The 20,420-nt window shown below is 36.7% G+C and overlaps 1 protein-coding gene across 1 annotated transcript in view; it reads left to right on the forward strand.

Annotated features, from left to right (window-relative positions):
• ZFHX4 (zinc finger homeobox 4) overlaps positions 1-20,420 on the forward strand; it is a 123,385-nt gene that overhangs the window by 89,830 nt on the left and 13,135 nt on the right. Inside the window, exons 5-8 of the mRNA XM_030446024.1 lie at positions 11,050-11,166; positions 17,365-17,498; positions 17,650-17,850; positions 19,742-19,859. Of these exons, the coding sequence (XP_030301884.1) occupies positions 11,050-11,166; positions 17,365-17,498; positions 17,650-17,850; positions 19,742-19,859 (570 nt within the window). The remainder of the gene's footprint in view (positions 1-11,049; positions 11,167-17,364; positions 17,499-17,649; positions 17,851-19,741; positions 19,860-20,420) is intronic.

Raw genomic sequence — 20,420 nt, forward strand, 5'->3', positions numbered from 1 at the left:
AAGTGCTGAACACACAGAGCTGCAAATGAAAGCAATCAGTGCTGTGCTTTGAGCATATAAAGTGTTATATATTGCTATGTACTTGGAAAAAATTGGGTCCCATTTGTATCAAACTGGGTTCTTCAAGTTAGTAGATTTTTTTTAACCTCAATTTCCCTATACCTTCCCTTCCCCAAATTACAGAATTGTCTACTCATCTCTTAGGACATAAAGAAGATAAACTCATTAATGTTTGTGCAGCAATAAAAAGTCAATCATGAAATGAATAATTTGTCTTTCAGAATGGGTTGAAGAGATGTAGTAAACAAAACAAAGCCATATGCTAAATATCAAGAATTAAAAAAAAATATCTTGAATAGCTTTTAAGTAAATAAGTATCAAAAATTTTTTGCAATGAGAAGGGCAAGAGGCTTTTCCATAAGACTTAAACGGAAACATAATGATTGGGTCACAAAGAAAGTGTCTTGATTTATTATTTAAGATATTAGAATATTGTACTTCTGCGGTATTATTAATGCATCTAAAAAAATGTTTTTGTTTGGTTTTTTCACCTATAATCCCATAGTTATTTTTTGAAGACTTAAACTGGAAAAAAAAAAGGTCACCATGTTTTAGTACACTGAAAGTCATATGAAGTATCAGTGTGCTTATATTTGCTACAAAGACCCCTTTGACTAGTTAGTAAACTAGCAGAGAGTAGCAGAAGGTTTTTGTCCCCACTGTGGACAAGCACTGGCGAAAGGTAGTGCAGTAAGGCAGAAATACTTTAGTGGGAGAGTTGGAATAAATGATCTCTAGAGGTCCTTTCCAACTCTGACAATTCTGTGAAGAAGAATTATGAGACTGGAAAGTCAGGGGTTTCATTTTGGGGTGTGAGGGACACCACATTTTATTCACATCAATTTTCATTCTCTTTACCCAGCAATCACTATCTTTTTCTGTTATTTTATCTCCACATCTCTTCTCTCAGTATTTTTATACGTCATTTTCCCACCCTACTAGTGATGTCTTTTTTTCTTTTCTATTTTTGCTGCTCATTCTTCAGACATCCCTTCTATATTTCTAGTCAACTCTCAGCTTCCTTCTTCATCCATCCATGCAAGCTTCCATTTCTGCTGACTGCAGATTTAATATCCCTAAAAAAGCCTCTCAGCATGTCTCAATATCTTTGCCTCATTTGTTTAGTAGAATCCAGTGGTCAGCTCTATCTCCTGAAGTCCAGTTTGGTTCTGGAATTTGATAAACTGCTGATTCTAGTCTTATTCTTGTGCCTTCTACCTATTGTTTTAACCCTTCCTAGTCTTCTGGTCTTTCAAGTTCATCTCCTTGACCATTTCTGCTTACCTCCATTCCTTTTCTGGCCCCAAAAGCCTTAATTCCATACTTTTTTTTTTTTTTACTTTTTCCTTTTTTTTTCTCTTGCAAACCTGCAGGCACAGAGGGAACATGCTGCTCCTGTTTCCTATAGTAATCAGTTCCAAGTGCACTGTACAATGACAGATAGCAGCAAAAATATAGTAATAAGAGAAAGTCTGGTGTCACAGTGGTAAGGATGCTATAGCTGCATCTTAGTTGTAAAGGGGAGGTGCAAGGAGAATTTGGGTTTTAGAAGACCTATTAAATCTGCAGTTCCTCTGTGAGGGTGGCATACACGTTGTTTAGTACACATAGGAAGTGGGTGAAGAGGTTTGTGGAGGCTCTGTGGGATGTGACTGAATATGCACTTTGGTGAGCTCTCAGCACTGTGGGAAGTGTGACTGTGTTCAGTGATTATGGATTCCTAGGAGAATTTCGGCCCTTTAGGTCAAGCAGCTTTTCTGAGGACAAGTGGAATTTTTCAAAGTCATATTGCTTGGATGAATTTGGACAGTTAAATCCAATGTGGCACATGCCAGACATCATTCTCTCTGCCAAATTTGAGATTCCAGTTTAAAATCAATGTAAGAGTAAAGATTTCAAAAAAAAGAAAATAAATATAGCTATATAAACCTGTTCGTCCTACTGAATCATTTGGGCTTGAAATAAAACAAAACAAACAAACAAAACCAACAAAGCCCAAAACCTCCAAAAGAACCCAAAACCCCAATCACCCCCCAAAGAAACTATATGATATTCAACCTGCAGCAGAGATTCAGCACATGCTTTTACAGCAGTTAAGTTTGCTGAAGTTACAAGCAAACGAAAAGGCAGCTGTACCGTAGGAAGTCTACATTAAGCTTACACATGGGTGACCCTATCAACTTGTCTAGAATCATTAAGAACCAAATTTTAAGTTCAAGTTTTGTCCAGAAGCTTTCTATGAAATATTTTCAGTGCTATCAACATAGCTACCTCAAAAAGGCATTTCAGGATCTTAGCTAAGTTGGCACTGTAGGTTTGTGCTCATTAGGCAATTGTGAACAGGGAGTCTAAAAGCAAGGGATGTCATTTGCTTCCTTGGAGGTAGAATTATGTTGCTGACAATAAAAATTAATGTGTGTGTGGGTGTTATTTAAAATGTGGATGGGAGAAAAAACATTCAAATTAGACAAACATAGCAAAGGTAAGAGCAGTGCAGTATACTGAACAGTCGGAATAAAAAAACTTAACTGAATGAAAGACGTAGGAAACATCTAGTATACTGCACTAGTTTAGTAAAAAGAAAGTGGATACAAATTAATCCACCCCTGCCATTCTGTTGTCACAATACAAGAAGCTTTACAGCAAGACTAGGTGACCTGAAATGCTTGACTTGGCACTTGGAGAATCCCTAGATAAAGCTGGCATTTTTTTTAATTCAGAAAATCTGTGTATGCAGTCTATTTCAGTATTTATGAGTCACCCATTATTGTGCTAAGAACCAATTGATACTGCTCATCTTCATAGCATACCATTCAAGTGTCACCAGCAAACTTGGCAGCAGACTTGAGTTTCAAGCCTCAGAGTAATCAATAGGACAGTGTCATTCCTAACCTCAAACAATGCAGCAAGAAAAGACTAACTTTAGATATTCAAGCACAGCATTGGAATTGAAAGAATCTTATAGGCTATTGTAGATCGAGGGTATGTCACATCATGGCTATGGATCATAAACACTAAAAGACTACAATGCAAGTCACAAACATTCCACATAACTGGAAAATACTTGAGTAATGAGAAAGAAGTGTTTTATACAACTTTTCTAGATTGGGAGTAGACAAGAGAAGACAGTAAAAGAAGGGGCTGAAAGACAGCAAGGACGCAGGAAGATACTGATGGTTTTTACTATTTCTGCTTGTTTTGATGTACAGATTTTATATTTCCTCTTGTCTCAATAACAGAGTTTGACCATGTGTCAGTATACTATATTTTATATAGTACAGCTACAGCTGAGCTAGGAATTGCAGTTTTTACAGGAGATTTTTGGAAGAGTTTGCATTGGAGGTATTTTGAAGATCCTTGCACATCACTTAACCATTGTGAACTGGGCTGGAGGGGGAACCTAAAAGCTCCTGTGTTGTCTTTCAAAAAAAACAAACAACCAAAGACCACTTCCTGTATGAGTATGTTGAAGAAGCCAAACTTGTGAAATTTTTAGATTTAAGTGATCTTCGCAACAACTAAGTTTGTAAAAATCCATGGGCTGCTATATATGTTACAGAATATTTGTCAGATAATTGTAGAAAACAATCAATCAATCAAACAAACAGACAAATGCAAACCAAATGATTCTGTAAAGTTTATTTTTTAAAACTGAGAAAGTGCACCTACTTTTGCCTGTGACACTTAACATCAAGAAAGAGGAATATGTAAAATTGGAGGGCTTTAATTAGCTACATGATAAGGCATAGTACATTAATTTATTCAGGTCAGAAAAAAAGCATCCTTAAAATTGGAAATTAAACAGAATGATATTAATAAAACTGAACATAGGGGTTGGCTGAGAGGAGCAAATATGTGAAGGGTCTTAGAAAAGCTAAACAAGAATTGTTGAAGTATCTCAGAAATAGAAAGCCTGCAAAAGAGTCATTTGGTCTCCTTGACCATCTGAGGGATAAGAAATCAACCCAAAATGATCAGGAGAAAACAAAGAAAATAAATTCTTTTACTCTAGTATTCTCAAAAGACAAAGGAGAAATATATGTACTAACAGAATACTTTTACAGATAATTTCAGAGACATACTGTTAGTGAGCCAAAAAGAGGTGAATAATTCAGAAGGTCTGGAAGGTAAATGAGGATTTTACAGTGTATTTCACAGAGAAACCCCAAAACTGAGTCACTAACAAAATACATCATTTAAATGACATTTTAAATGAGTTTTTAATTAACATTGTGGATTTCTTTGCAAATACCCTAAAGGATTATTCTGGAAAGTGTGAATGGGAGAGCCAGTCTCAGCACTTAAATGATGTACTGGAAACTCAGCTCAAGTAGGAGTTAGGAAAAAAATGCAAAACATCAGGGCCATTAGAAGTGTTTGTATATAACAGAATGTTGAAGACACAGATTGAACAGCAACACAGAAAAGTAGAACAAGGCTGAAAAAGAGGTATTAAAAAAAGGTGTGTGAGACTGCAAAGATACAGGGTTTTTTTCTCCCCACGGGCTAGAAATGAACACCCAGTAAACTGGTGAAGGTCATGTAGAAACTCTCATTTACTTTCTGAGCACTGGGTCAGACCCCTAGGCTTAGGTTCACCCACCTAACTTCCAGCATTTAGCTGCAGTGCCAGGGTGAAAAGTCTCCACTGTAAACACTGAGTTTCGGTCTAAAATCTCTCTGTAGTCAGAGGAGAATTAAATAATTCTGACTGCATAAAGTCTGTCTGAATTGTGCCCTGAAGATACCTGTCTGTCCTTCCTCAGGGAGGAAGCTTTGTGCAGTGCCTGAAATTAGGCAGGGTGTATCCAGAGTGTTGATTAAGAATTAACAGTGAGGTTTAATTTTCTTTTCTGAATAACTTTGATGCAAATTTATTAGCCTTCAAGTCAGACAATGCTAATGCTCTTTATGCCTTATGCTAATGGGGGAAACAGCAGTTTCTATGAACCTTAGTGTCAGCTAAAAGAAAAGTACCGATCAGTTGGAAAGGTTTGAATATTCTCAATATAAATTTATGCTTCAATGCCTTTCTAGAGGTGGCCAAGTAAGAAATGTATCCCTTTTTGCATAATAAATGATTAACTGTACATCTCCAATCACATCTGGAAAACATTGCCGAGTTTCATTCTGAATAGCTGACATTCTCTGTTAATGGTTTTGTCAGCATACACTTCTTATGCCTCTTGCAAAATATTTGATAAAATATTAATGTAGAAATGAAACAACAGAAAAGTACAAAATACAGATTTCCCAACTTTCTGATAAATCAGTATGGCTCAGCATAAGCTTCTCAACAGTTTTTTTTCCACATTTTGTAACACTGTCGGGGTAAAGCACACTTCTTTTCCTGATTTACTCTGAGACTATAGGAGGGAGACTAGAAAACAGTCAATCCCAGCCAGCAATGGGAGAAAGGGAGAGCTTGCTCAGCAGCAGGACTGGAAAGGACACCCCATCCCACTCCTCTGAACTTCTGGGGAGAACATTCCTTTTCCTTATCCATTAATGGAAGTAGACAGGGGTTAAAAAAAAATTAAAAAAAATAAAAAAAAAAAAAGAGGAAATAATGAAATATAAAATTCTGGTCAGATTAGCTGGTATTAATGATTTTTTTCTACTTTAGAACCTAAGAAACACAATGAAGTAGGGTAGGGGTAGATGAGAGCTGCCTCCCTGCAACAGCCAGAGGAGTGAGGCTGAGTGTGGCAAGTGGGGAATACTGGCTGCTGGGTGGAGGGGATGGATAAAATGGTTGTAATTTGTGACAGTCCTTGGGAAGAAGCAACCACAGTCTGCTCTATTCAGCCAACTTTTCAGTCAGCCTCATCTGACACAGTGCTACAATTCAACCAGAAGAAAATAAGCATTAGACAGCTATAAAAATTAAAATGATGCACCACAAAACAAAATTGTGCAAATAAATTCTAACTGCTGGTTAGCACTTTCTGGTCAATATGACCATCATTACTTAATTATAGGCTTGTTTGCGGGAAGTTCAGCTTCCTATCAGCTCTAGTTTTAAATATAGCACAGTGATTAGAAACAGTTATTAATATGTTGGTGCCATTATTCCCTTTGAGTCCCCAAATGAGAAATAAGAAATCCTATTTGAAGATGAAATATGACCACTAGAAGATGAAGTCATGATCCTGAATGAGCAAGGCATTCTGTTCCTCACTCATGCTCTACAAGACTAGACAGAAAATATAAAAAATACTTTCTGGAATATTTGAGTGAATTAATGGAAATCTGGAAATCAGAGAGAATTTATCAAGTAAGTAGTGTAGCTAAAATAATCTGGAAATAAATCCACAAGCCCTGCTTTTTATTATTTTTTTTCTTCTCTTGAATATTCTGAGGGTTTTTCTTTATTTTCTTTTGTTATTTGTTCCTTCTTTCCCTACATTATCTGTTGTCTGTCCATCCTGCCAGTCCACCTTTACCCTTTGCTGGTAGTTATCTTTCTGTCCTGAGAGTTAAGCTCAATAATCCATTCACTGTACCAGGTGAACCTGGAATACACCTCTACTGAACACTTATGGTTACCTTTGATTCAGCTACTTCTTGAACACAGTGAATAAGAAACCTCTATTATTTTTAAGTCTCTCATATTTATTTCTTTACTACTTCAGTTGATTGATTTAATCTTACCCAGTCCTTCTGGCCCTCAGCCACAAACACTTTCTTAATGTTGCTTTCTCTCTCGTAACCACAATTAGTCACCCACAACTAGTACATCATCCTTATTTAGGAAATTGCTTGCAATTTTTAGAGGGCAAAAGGGATACCAACAGGCATACCAAAAGGGATAGCAACAACAACAACAGCAAAATCCAGGATCAAAACAGAAACTAGTGGCTGCTGATTGATATATCAGTGATGTAAAACAAACCCAATGGAAATCAACCCTTGAAAATTGTGTTTTTAAATAGGCTTGAAGGCAGTCTCCAAATGCTGTAGAGAAACACAGGGAAAGGTGATGGATCTGCCTCCATGATTATCACAATACATTTAAGTTAATGATGTTACAATTCAGCAATGTATTTTTTTGAACATTCAGTATTTTATTTTAAAAATATAGTATTTGTCCCTCTGTACCTTCCCTTGGCTATGGAGGATGAATTCGTTCATTTATTTGCCTGTTAAGTCAGGGTTTTCTAATCTGCATATGAATATTCATCTGGTTTTGCTGCTGGGAGCTGCTGTTCAACTTCGGCTGGGGCCTGGATTTTACAATTGAAATCATCACACATCTTGACTTCATTGGGATAAAGGAGGTCATAAGGGTCTTCCTTCATAAAACTGGTAGAGAATTGGAGCCAGAGAGTGTAGGCTAAGATATTAAAGTATATGACGTAGAATATAAAATGTACAACAGCAGCTGATGAACATTACCTCTGAAGCTTAACTTTTGCATTTTTTTTTTATTTTACATTTTTAGTGCAGACTGCTAACCTCATTTTTCTGTTTAACTCTAAGTAAGTTGTGAGTAAAAAGGTTGATAATAGCTAAACTCAAGAGATTCAACTTCAAACGAAATTTTCAACATTTGGACAAAATAAAACCAGGTGTGAATATAATATCATATTGCAAAAGTAAGTGTTATTAAAGCCATTAAAGAACATCTGAATCCGGTGTTCTATGCATTTTCAAAGCTGACATTTGTAAATGTCTATCGGCAGGACTCTTGTAAATTTAAAACAGAGCATTAGGACTTGTTCTGGAATCTGTAACACCATCATATTGTATATTTTTCCTTCATAATAATTTGTAATTTTGTGTCTTTGAGAAGAGGCCATCACATTTTTATAGCTGAATAGTATCTTTGTTGGTTAGCATAAATATAGTAAGAACAAAAACATTAGTAAAAAAGGATGTTTGTAGCATCTTGGCACAGGTATGTAGTGTCCTTGATAGCACATTTTGTTACATATGCTCAATATCTGTTCTGACAAATAGTTTTAAGGATTTTTTTTTTTAATTTGCTAACTGCTTTCAAGTTAAACCTGTTGTGTTTCCATCCTTTTTCCTTTGATAAATGTCGTGACGCTGTGAATCCTAGATGGCTTTTCTGTAATTTTGAAAGAAAATAAGAAAAGTTGTATTATCATTTCTGTCTACGAAATTTATTTCTGAAGTGAATGCCATACATATTTCTGAAATGAATGCCAAATGTATTCTCTAGAAGTCAGTGCTGTTGAAAGCCAAGGCAGGCAATTTATACCATGCATAATAATTATATTAATTTTTATGGTGTGTATAAGTTACATTTTGATTAGTTTTTTGCATGATTAAAAATTTGCAAAGCCTTTATGGCCCCCAGGAGCCTACCTGTAATAAACAGCTCTCACCTTCCAAACCATAAAACAGGTCTGCAGTACTTGAACATTAGAGCTAATTGCCTTACTACATCAAAGGGAGCACCACAAGACTGAGAAAAATCACAGAAGCGGTGGGGGGGGAGGGTTTGGGGAGCAGGGGGCAGTTTCACCTCTAAAGGTTATGTGTTTGTGGCTTGGTGGAGCCCTGTAAAGTTATGGCCTCAGAACTGCTGTTTGCGATTAAGTTGATGGGGAAAGTCTATCCCGCAATCTCTCCCTGCTGCTGACACAGAGTCTTTGTTCACATTCAGATTTCTCAAACTGTTGCCAGGGTCAGGCTGAGGTCAGACACCGCGATGATGTATAGGAGAACATGTCTGGGAATTTCTCTCACACTTAAAACACATACCAGAAAAACAGGAGAGGACCCTGCAAAAATTGTCTGATGAGACCCAGATGATACTGTAGCTTTTCTTTTAGTACCTTCATAATTTTCTTTCTCTTTGCCTGACACACACACAATGTTTTATTAATGTGTGCCACGATAGCCCTTACAATTTTATGTCCCCTCAAGATAAGGACACTCAGTAGCACTTTGACACTTCATTTTCCAGCCCAGGGGGATTGGGCCAGTAAATCTAGTAAAAGAAGCAATGCGTCCATTCCCAAGGATGAGTCGGAAAGGGATTGCCATCGGCTCTGCGAGGCCACAGGGCCTGACACTGGATACGAGCCTCATGTGTGAGCACTCGGCATTAACACAGCCCGAGCCAGGCATGATCACAGGCTCCCAGCATCCCCAACCATGCTCCCCCGCCACCCTGACAAACACAGCCCCACTTCCAGCTGCGACAGGGATGCCTACCATGTTTGATTAGCTATCATCACGGAGGGGGATGGGGGACCGTAGGGGGGAGAGCACTGGAACAGCATGAGGGGGGTTTCCATTCTGATGGAAATGTCCTCTTTTTTATATGCAATTATTTTTAAAAGAGGGGACCATCTTTCTCCCTTTATTGTTCCAAAAAGTGGACACGCATGCTTAGTCCTAGCCTATTGTATTTTGATGTCAATGCAAAAAACATTGATCTGTGGTTAAGATTTTTTTTTTTTTTTGGTTTCCAAAATTGTAGCTGTGTTTTTCTCTTCTGATTTACAAAAAGATTTTGCAGAGAGTTGAGAATCCAATCGGTTTGCCACATCGATCTGAGGGCTTGTTTGCCTAGGCATACAGTTTCAGTGCATGGCTGGCAAGTAAGGCACTAAGCAGCAATTTTTTTGTGCTCAGCTGCTACATATGACAGAGGATATTTCATTCGGCTGTCAGAATGTTATTAATAAAACATGGGGTGCGAAGAGGGCCACTATTTCCCCTTTCAATCACTATTGCATTTACAATGAAAATTTTATGCAGTGTGTAATTTTCAGTTAATGCTTGACACTTAAAATGTCGGTAGCTGCATTTTGTATGGTTCCTGAAGGGTTAATTGTATCATGTTCCCCGCATAAAAGCTCTGCTTATCAAAAGTGAATAGAAGAGTGTATGCAAATGTGTGTCTGTGACCTTTTGCCTTTCCAGGGTTAATTTATACGGTCATTAAAGATTTTATGAAATTGAGCGGCCTGGTGCTTCGAATCCCATTTTACCTTCACCTCCTAATTTATATAATTCCTACCTGAACTGGGAAATATGATTTTTATTTTTTCTGCGTGCTGCAATGAAAACAGCATGCTGGGCTGGGGGGGAGTTGCAAGTCTGGTTATCTGGCATTACTCAGATTGCTAAAAATTCATTAAAAAGTGACATCAGCACAGTGAGAGACAAATGATCACAGGATGAAAAGGAACAGTGGGCCTTTCACGGATTAGTGCTACACAGCCCCAGCATAGAAGCTAACTGCATAAACAGATTAATCCACCAGTAGCAGCATAGCTAAGATTTACCGAATAATTAAATGGGCTTGAGTTACTGTGAAGATTTCCATGTAATCTAGCTGGTGTGAACACGTAAGTGAGGTGTGGGTAATTCTGCTTCTTCAGAAGCCATGTACCAAGTTGCATCATTTATCCTGAATGGCTCCCCCTGGAGACAAAATTTGAGACTTCTCCCGTGAAGCCAGAGGTTTATACTTAATACAGTACCTAATACCTAATACTTACTTACTGCAATTAGCGGGATACTGCTGCACTAATAGGATTTATATTTGAATTCCCTCCCTTTTTTTCCTTTTTTTTTTTTTCCTTTTTTTTTTTTTTTTTTGTTGGCTCCAAGATGTGTTTTTACATGTGCCTGCTTTTGTTCCAGCCTCTGCCTTCTGTGTGTGCATGTGTGTGCGTGTATTTTAACACAAATCATTTCTAGCCAAAGAATATGAAATGACAGGCTTTCAATCTATCACACTGGTGGAAAGGTGTGGAAAGTGAGTGCTCTGGTAAAAGACATGGTCAGAATTTCTGGATAGGTTTTGAAATATTGCAAATTATTCGCAATTAATGTCCAGCATCTTTAAATTGCTGTGCTTTCCTTTTTGTCCCCCCAACCCCTCCTTCTCCCTGTTTTGCCACCCTCTGTTAGTGCTGTTCTTCTTACAGGCTATATTTTTTTAACTGCTGTGAAATGGTCACTGAATTTGTTTTCTGAGATATTTTCTCTGCTTATCCACAGAAGAACCAGGTGAAGACACAGAAGGGTCTGCTAAAAGTACATCAGTGGCTGGGGCTGATGATAAAGACTCAAGTGAGAGAGACAATGGTGAAGGCAAAAAATCTAGTAAAGACTCTGGTAAGATGCTAGAATTCTGTCTTCCCCCTTTTTTAACTTATGAAATTCTTTCATTTTAAACTGTCTGGACATTCCCACTACTATTCATTGCATGTGCATTTTGCATGTGATTTCTATCAGTAGCCTCCCATTGACCTATTTTTAATCATAACCATCTGACAGGATAGATGCGGATAAGTTGAAAAATATTACAGGACGACCAGTGAGATTATTTTTTAATCAAATCAGTTTGTGTGCTTGTAATTTTTTAAGCGCCTTTCATTAATCTTAGCTGTACTTGTGATTCCTCTGATAGCATATTAATTTTTCATAAGCATAGGATTAGGTACCACTTGAATTTTTTCTTCAATCAGGTTTTGCCCCCCTTTTAACCCAAAGAATGTGGCGGGTTTTGTTATTATTATTTTTGCTTCTGCTCTCTGATCAGTTACTCCCAAGAATCTGGCCTCTTCCTGGGCATTTATTTGAGGCATTTTGAAAAAAATACACAAAATCCAGTGAAAAAGTTTACAGATGATTCAGCCTAAGAAAGCGGAAATATCATTGAAAACGGATTATGGGTTGGGTAATTTTGATCTCCTGGAATATACAAAGCCCAGTAATGAAAGCTACTGTCTTTGAAAACAAAACCCCTATGTCATGACATTTACTTGTGCACAAACAAACCCAGGGCCAGCATCTGGTGTAGATACCCAAGGCTTTTTCTGTGTTTGATTTGGCAAATATTTGACTTCATCCATGCTTTTTTATGTATGAGATGGAAATCTATGGTCACAATGAATATTACATTGGCTACTTTTGCCTCACGCTATACCTAGTTACATTATGTTGGATTCACTGAAGCAGAAGAAGTGCTGAAACAGGTTGAAGCCTATTAGTTTCAGGTAGTCATATATCTTTTTCTTGTATGCCAATGACAGCAGCATACAAAGGAGGTTGTATTCTCCTTAAAGACACATAGTTGTAGGAAAAATAACATTTTACGTACGAGTTCCTGTACACCCAAATTCTCCCGTACTATAGCTTTCTCTTTACATATTGAACATTTTAAAAGTTTTTTTCCCACAAAAATTATCACAGATAACCCTCTCAATGCCTAATCAACTCGGAAAACTGACTTAAAGATCCCTTTTAAGTTTACTTGTGGACGTGCTAAGGTCAGTGGCCATCAGTGTTTAAAACCTCAGCTCCTCTTCAGTCACTTTATCTTTTCAGATCAAGAGACTGAAGAAAGGCTGATAATGACAAGGAGGATGTTGAGCAGTAAACTGTTGTGGTTTAAAACGTATGTCCCTCTTGGCTGGCTCTCTGACTTGGTAAAAACTGTCTGCAGTGCAGTAAAGTCATGCTACCAAGCTGACATAGGTCCTCCTGTGTGGTCTCATCAGGGGCTGTCATGGATGCTCACCAGGGGAGGGGTGACAGCCACCTGCAGCCTGCATTTCCCCACCATACACTCTGCCTGGAGGACACTGAGAACTGCTTCAGGGAGTTTATTAGCCTGCTCCTGTTCTTCAGGCAGGTTCCATTTATAGTTTAGAAAGAATACAGTATTAAAACTCCTGGGTAAAAAAAAAAAAAAAGAGAGAAAAAGAGAAAAAAATCTGGGAATCTAGAAGAAAATACTAAAGGGGAATTCTCAAAATTCCATCAGGATTAGCCTCTCATAAGGGCCAAGTTTAATTAGGACAAACCTATATCCAGATGTCTACTGGGTGCAGTACAAAAAACCAGCATAATTGTTCTGCATTCCTGTGCCAGCAATTACACAAACAACTTTGCTGTAAGATTAATATAAAAACAAAGGCTGAAATACATGATTGCTTTTGTGCTTTGCAGAAAATAATTTGTATTGTAAAACAATCTTTTAGAAACTTTTATTTTCCTATTCTAAATTAATTCTGCATATCTAATATCCAGACCATCATCTTAATTTTCATTCAGCTGACAAGTATTTGTAATGACTGCATAACTGCTTATGTATAATTGAATGTTAATTTGGGCTTTCTCATGAATTGAGTGTTGCAAGTCTTGCCAAAGAAATCACGGGAAAACCAATAAATTAATCATAATACTAACAAGTTAGACAGGAAAGTGGTGTGACCCCTCTTTAGCATAGAATCTATTAGAAGAGAAAGGATTAACATGTATTTAGTAGCAGTATGTTTGTGTAAGCTGTTGTGCTGTATTGGTTACCTTATCTCAAGGAGTAGAGCTTTCAAAATGAGAATTGGCAATATGCAAGTTATATTTGTTGAATATTCATTCAGAATAGAAAAACCTACTAATGCCTCATTTATATTGTCATTTAAATCTAGTGCCACTTTAGATTAATTATAATCCAAATTACAGCTCTATGCAGTGCAAGAATTAATATGGAATTTATCCAGATTAATACATTTGCATTGAAAATGTAATATGTCTCTGCCATGGCTAAGGGGAGCACTTTTTAATAAGGTAGTAAACATGAGGAAGGATGGAAATTAACCTTCATTATTGCAATGAAAATTATCCTTTCATTCTACTCTAATTAGAAAGAATACTCTACCAGTAATTATAATTTCAGAATTATTTTGAGGTTGAATAACATCATCTGATGTGTCAGAAGTCTTAAATTATGCAATCTTTATCAAATACAAGGATTCATAAATAAGAAAATAGTATTTTGATTATGGCTTTTCCAGGATTTTTTTCATTAGTATGCATACTTTATTAACTTTCTCCTTCTTGTTAGTCACAGAGCTATTTTTAATTTTTATTCTGGAGTTTCAAAAATGTTACAAAGGTGATGGCATCTGAACTGCAATGAACTAGGTCATTTATATATTAGCAATCTTACGCAAGTTAAATAATTCTGTTACTGACAAACAATCATTGACTTGTCTATTACATGACACTTATTTATAATTAAACTTAGTTTGTGAGCTAAATGTATTGAAATGACAGTATTCATGTAAATTAATGTCGTATAATTTCTAGTATAAAATGATTTACAGTTGTGTTTCACAATTAGGAAAAAAAAACAAAACCCAAAATGCCTCAAGAATAAAAAGTGTGTATTTAAAACCTGAGTAACAATTGGATTTAGTGTTTTTCTACCATTAGCTAGTAAGAATAGCATGCCAGTGGAACATCCAGCTATGAAAAGAGGGCCACACGGCATGCTTGGGACCATAATATTTTCTCTCCTCTCTCCCTCCTCCTTCAACACTCTCCCTATAAAACTGAAGCTTTGCTTTCCCTACAAGAAGCACCTTAGAACAGTGAATTCAACCTGGAAAGCAGAAAGCTGAGACATAAAGATGAGGTTCTGAGTTGTAATAGCTGGATCACTGCTTAAGGAGATGAACTTTGGGTTTGGACACATACATCCTGGCTTTTGGGGTTCAGTCCTCAACACATGCTGGGGTGAGCAATGTCCCCATTCCAGAGGGAAGAATCAGAAGAATCAAACCTTTTTTTCCACAAAGCTCACCATAAGTCACAGCCTTGGCTACTTTACTATAGGCCAGATGTATCTTTGGTTGTTTAAGAAGTAACAGTGCTTGAGTTTGAATGAATCCAGAGCAACAGCAACAACAAAAACAACAAAGCCTCCATAAATTTCAGCAGTTTATATAAATATCATCGTAAACAAAGTAAAAAGCTGTGCTTTGTTATGCACTTATTGACCCCAGCACAGTATTTTATAACTCTACTGTTTTATTATATTAACCACAAAAGAAAATTTAACCAACCCCCCCCCACACCCCCTCTTGTTTTTATTGAAACGAGAACTATGTGTTTCATGATTATTATAGGCCCTTTGAAGTAATTAAGTTATTCCATCCTGTGGTGGAAGATGATGTGTAATATTAACCTTGTGTGTGCCCAGGCACACACAGAGTGCATTCCAAGCTAAATTTCACCAGCCGTTAAATACCACTGCCAAAAAAACAGTTAAATGCATTTTCATAAGTGGATTTTGGAGCACAATTTGGATCATAATTTCTGTAACAACATGTTGAGGACAATCTATTTTACTTTTTGGTTTTTAAATTCAGCTTCCTCTATAACGGTGTCCACTTACACCAGCTGAGATTCAGGCCAGTTTGTCTTTAAAAAGCGACATTTTAAAAGTGACTTATGATGAAGGTAAGAAACAATAGTCAGCTGTTAGATGTTTTTGACAGTTGGGAATGGAGAGAGGTTAATAATTTGAACCTATCCTTCTAAAACCTGAGATGCAGCCTTTCTGCATTTCATATTGTATGTCACTTTTTTACTTCCCATAATTCTCAGTTAAGTCATTTAAATAATAATGGTGCATTGCCAGGTAAATAGAGAAGGTCCAGGGAGTACTTTGCTATCATAAACCAAAGGCAGTAATAAAATGGTTGTCTTCTGTGATTACATCCTGTAGCTTCTGCCTTTAAGCCCGGCCAGTCCTTTGGGTCGACTGCACAGCTCTGACTGAGCAGCCTAAATGAGGCCTCCAGGATCAGTTCCTGAGAGTAAAAATTCAGTGAGGCTCCAGAAAGTGGCTTGTTCAAATATTAAACTGATGTTGACAAATTGGTCATTAAAAGTAGAGAAATATGGTAGGGATAAACTTTAATTTGAGTCAGAACACGCTAAAATTACTGGTATAAATTACACCAAAAGAAATTATTAGCAATTTAGGAGTGAAAACAATGTGTGGGGAAATCACCATTAATGTATAAGTCATAAAATATCTTTATGTTTTGAACATCCTTCAGAAATTGTCCCTGTGTGATTCAACTTCGAATTTTTTTATTTTTGTACCATGAGGAGTTGATATTTACCTTGAAAACCACTCTCTTATTTTACTTCTCTTTAATATTGCTCTTTTGATATCAAATATTGCACAAAGCCTATGTGAAAATAATAAAAAAGTTCTTGGTTTTCTCTACAGAAAAACGCAAGCGTTTTCTTTGTTCATGTTTACTTTGTTGCCAAAATATCCATGACCTTATTTTTAAATTAATCCTAGGTTATTGTGCAATGAGGTTCAATTTGTTCATTTATATGAACTTTATGTGGATTGAAAAAAATCAAGATAAATCTTCATGCACAGCATACAATCAGATTACCCCTGGACTATATATTTACGTTGGGTCTGATAGCAATCAATGGTTTAGCTTCATTGCATTTCAAGATGTATTTGCACCCAGTGTCCAGTGATAGTGTCCTCACCCTGGAAATAATTTAGTTGCAAATTGACTGGAAGATGGTGAAAATTGAAAGTTAAAATTAGAAATACTCATAATAAACAGCAGAAAAAAGGTCAGATGATGCCGCACTATGATGAGATTGGAATGGTTGGTAAATGAGGTTTTGTGTTTGTCGTGAGATGTATGTGACATGCCTACCCAATGCTCTTGTAATATCCAGCCTAGCAGAAGAGATTATCTGGCAAATTGACGCTGGAAAGAATTTTCTGATGGACTGGGAAATTAGAATTGCACTCTTTTCTTTGATGTGTGCAAGACTGGGCCACATTACACGGCTAGTTCAGGCATAATATTAAATGTAGTATTTAATACTTAATAGTAGAGTTATCTATAGAAAACAATTATATTCTGGTTTTGATCACAAATGCCAGACTATAAAAACTCACAGTGTAAACATCTAAGGCAATCCCAAATGACTGATCTTTGTATATAATTAATATTAAGTTAGCTCTGAAATCCTATTCTCCACAGTATTTCTTTTAAAGCCTCACTATATTTAGCTTCAGAGTTGTAACCAGTCAGGAATTATCAAAACAGCATAATAATCATATTGCTCAGACAATTTAGAAAAGAGAGAGGGTAATTAAACAGCAGCAAATTAATTATTTTGGAAAACAGGATTTTTAAGCAAAAGCTGATTTGTTTTAATGTAATACACAAATTCATGCCAAGCTGCTAAAGAAAGCACATTATTGATTAATCTTTCAAGGCAACCTAAGGTTATCTAAACAGTAGAGAAGAGTCCATTTTCAAATGTATTTATGGAGTCCCCATCAAGGATGAAAATGTAGTTTCACCTTTGTGCTTTTATTCAACTATATTTTTTCTCAGAAGTTAAAAAAGAAGACAAACAAACAAAAAAAAGACCCTCAGAGACAATACAGATCTCTGAAATCACAGCCTTTTTGTAAACCACAATATTTTAAAGTTTAAAATATGTTCTTCAAAATTGTTTTTTGTGCAGGAGTAGTCACACCAGAGAAGGAACCAAAAGTGAACACAGTGGTAGGGGCACAACAGCTTCTTCTGGCAAAAGAAGAGGATGGTGCAGCTAAAAAATCAAAGGCTCCAGAGGACAATAAATTTTGTCATGAGCAGGTAAATGAAAATGTAACAATTTAATTGTATTCTAGAACCCTTTCAAATAACTCAAGAATGAAACAGATGATATGCTGTTAAAATAGCAATATCAGCAAGTTATAAAAATCACACTAATAGCCTGCATCTTAATTTGATTTTTTTTTTTCAGTTCTATCAATGTCCTTATTGTAACTACAATAGTAGGGACCCAAATCGTATCCAGATGCATGTCCTGTCACAGCATTCAATGCAACCTGTTATCTGCTGCCCCCTCTGCCAGGATGTCCTCAGCAACAAAATGCATCTCCAGCTTCATTTAACCCATTTGCACAGTGTGTCCCCTGACTGTGTGGAGAAACTGCTCATGACAGTAAGTGTCCCCAGTACTGACTCATGTGCCACAGAAATGTACTTGGGCCTCTGGGCAATGTGTTTGTTGTGTTATAACATTAAGGTAGGCTGAGGAAGGGAGGGGGTTGGGACTTCTAGGTTCTGTTGCCAGCTCATCTGGTCTGTGATATCCCTTGGGAAAATGACTGAAGGTGGATTTCAAAGATGCTGAAAACCTGCAGTTCCTCATTGATATCAACCTTGGAAATATCAAGCCTGTTAATGTCTCTAAGTGCACACCTGGAAATTGGGCCTAATAATATCCAAGTCTCAGAGGTATTCTGACTCTTGTTTGAAAAATTACAGGAATTCCCTGTAGAATGCATTTCCCAAATGTAGAAGAATTCCTGTGTGTAGCTGGGCTGCACTTGCATTACATTACATGAAATTCACTGGGAAATATCAATAGTGAAACTAGTTGAAGAACACAATTATTTTATTTTATAGACTACATAGTTTCTTACTTTCTGGTTTTGCATAAAAGACCCTTTAGTGTTTTTCTGATTAAAATGTGAATATGAAACAAAAAAAGAAATGTTTGACAAAGAAAAGAGATTGGAAAATTTAATCTGCATCATCTACATTGTTGTAATTTATAAAACTAATATTTTCTGTCCATATCTCAACTCTCTGGTGACAAAATAAATACCATTTATAGCAAATTGTTCTTCTCTGGGACAGTAACATATATAATTTTTTAAAAAAGTCCTTCCCCCCCCAAAAAAAATTAGTGTCACTAATCCTCTGATAGGATGCTAATAACGCCATTTCTAAATTCCAAATATTCTGAGACAAGGGCTTTTTAAAATATGACTAGAAAAAATTTCCAATAGGGAAATGTTATAAATACATACAGGTATACACACACATATATATGTATATGTCTTATCTATCCTAGTAAAGGTTTAAAATAATGTGTTAGCCTTTTAAAAAGGAACAATGGATATATTTCTATACGTATGTAGTAATGTGTGTAGCTTCCATTATTATAGTAATTTACTATTCAGAAATGTCTCCTATGGATATTCTTGTTATCTCTGTATGAAGTAAGGAAATACTATCCATATGTTGGAGACAAGGAGCTGCAGCACATTCTGAACTGATTTACTCAAGGTCATTTAGACAGAACCTGGCAGCGCAGGAGTTTGAACCCACTCCTGCTAAGTCTTAGACTGAACCCCTAGACAATCCTTTCTTTCAGATATGGGTATGTTTTAAAGAGCTAAGTACAATGAAAACATGAAGTGTTGAGCAAATATTCATGCCAACTAAATGGAGCACTATCAGAAGCCTGTAATAGTACATCCTTCAAAGATTTCTGCCATTAACTTGAAAGCATAACACAACAGGTGAAGCAGTCTGAAGAAGATACATAAGGAATTCAAGACAAGAAAGAGAAAAATCTTATTTTAAATGGAAATAATGTGCTATTTCTGTATGGAAACAAAATTTTCTTTTAAATATCATGAAAGGTCCAGCGTTTGTTTAAAAAACAATGCAGGCGAAGAACAGTGAGAATGCCTTTAGACAAGAACTGACTGGTGACCATATCTCAATGTGATCTTCCTCTTTGGAGCATGTCCAGGGAGATTTCCCTGATAAATCCAACCAACCTGACATAGCCAGTAAAACTTTCTTTGGGGTGACAGTGTATGTATTGCTATCTTATCACTTTATTGTGGATTATTTTAAGTTGAATCCACCATGGGACACCTGATACTCTGTATTTGGGGTCTGTTAAAAACTGTTATCAAGGACTGATAGTCTTTAATCCATATATGATGGATGTTTTGGTTATAATTTTATATTGTGGCACGGTATTAAATAGTGTGACTTTTCCTGTAATAATACTGTGTTCTTGGTTTTCAAAGGTTCCTGTACCAGATGTCATGATGCCCAATAGTATGCTATTGCCAGCAGCTGCTTCAGAGAAATCTGAACGTGACACACCTGCAACTATTACAGCTGAGGGATCTGGGAAGTATCCAGGTAGGCAAGAAAAAGCCCAGACATGTAAAAATTAGGTATGGGCAATTTAGAAACCACTTGCTTCTTATTAAAATGAATCCTTTCCTGGCTTTTGTGTAGCCACAGGGATAAAAAGAGTAAAATAACCAGGGGCTGACTTTACTTATGCAGAACTACTAGGATACGTAAGTATGGCACGTGTATGTGGCTTGTGGCAGTGGTCTAGACGATTTTAAGGTATGGCTCTCCTTGTTTAACCAAAAAATCAGACTGAGTCTTGAAAGACAGTGTCACTTTCACCAACATCAGTGGGGAATGTTAGGCAAATGTGCCTTCCCCATAGCAGGTTTCTTATCCTGAACCCTTACTGTACTCTGTGATGGGAAACTGCTTTGCTACCTCTCACAGCATGCTCCATCCTCTCTCCTCAGACCACTTTCCTCCTCCTTTCTAATCACCTGTCCTATCTATTTATGTCATTTTTAATCCCTTCCTCTTTCCTACTTCTTTGTTTCTTGTTCTTGTCTGGCGCATCTATTGTACCAATAAGCTCCCACCTTATGCCAAAGAGAAGCCTTCTGC

This window comes from Calypte anna, chromosome 2 (assembly GCF_003957555.1).
Source record: "Calypte anna isolate BGI_N300 chromosome 2, bCalAnn1_v1.p, whole genome shotgun sequence".
Taxonomy (NCBI): Eukaryota; Metazoa; Chordata; class Aves; order Apodiformes; family Trochilidae; genus Calypte; species Calypte anna.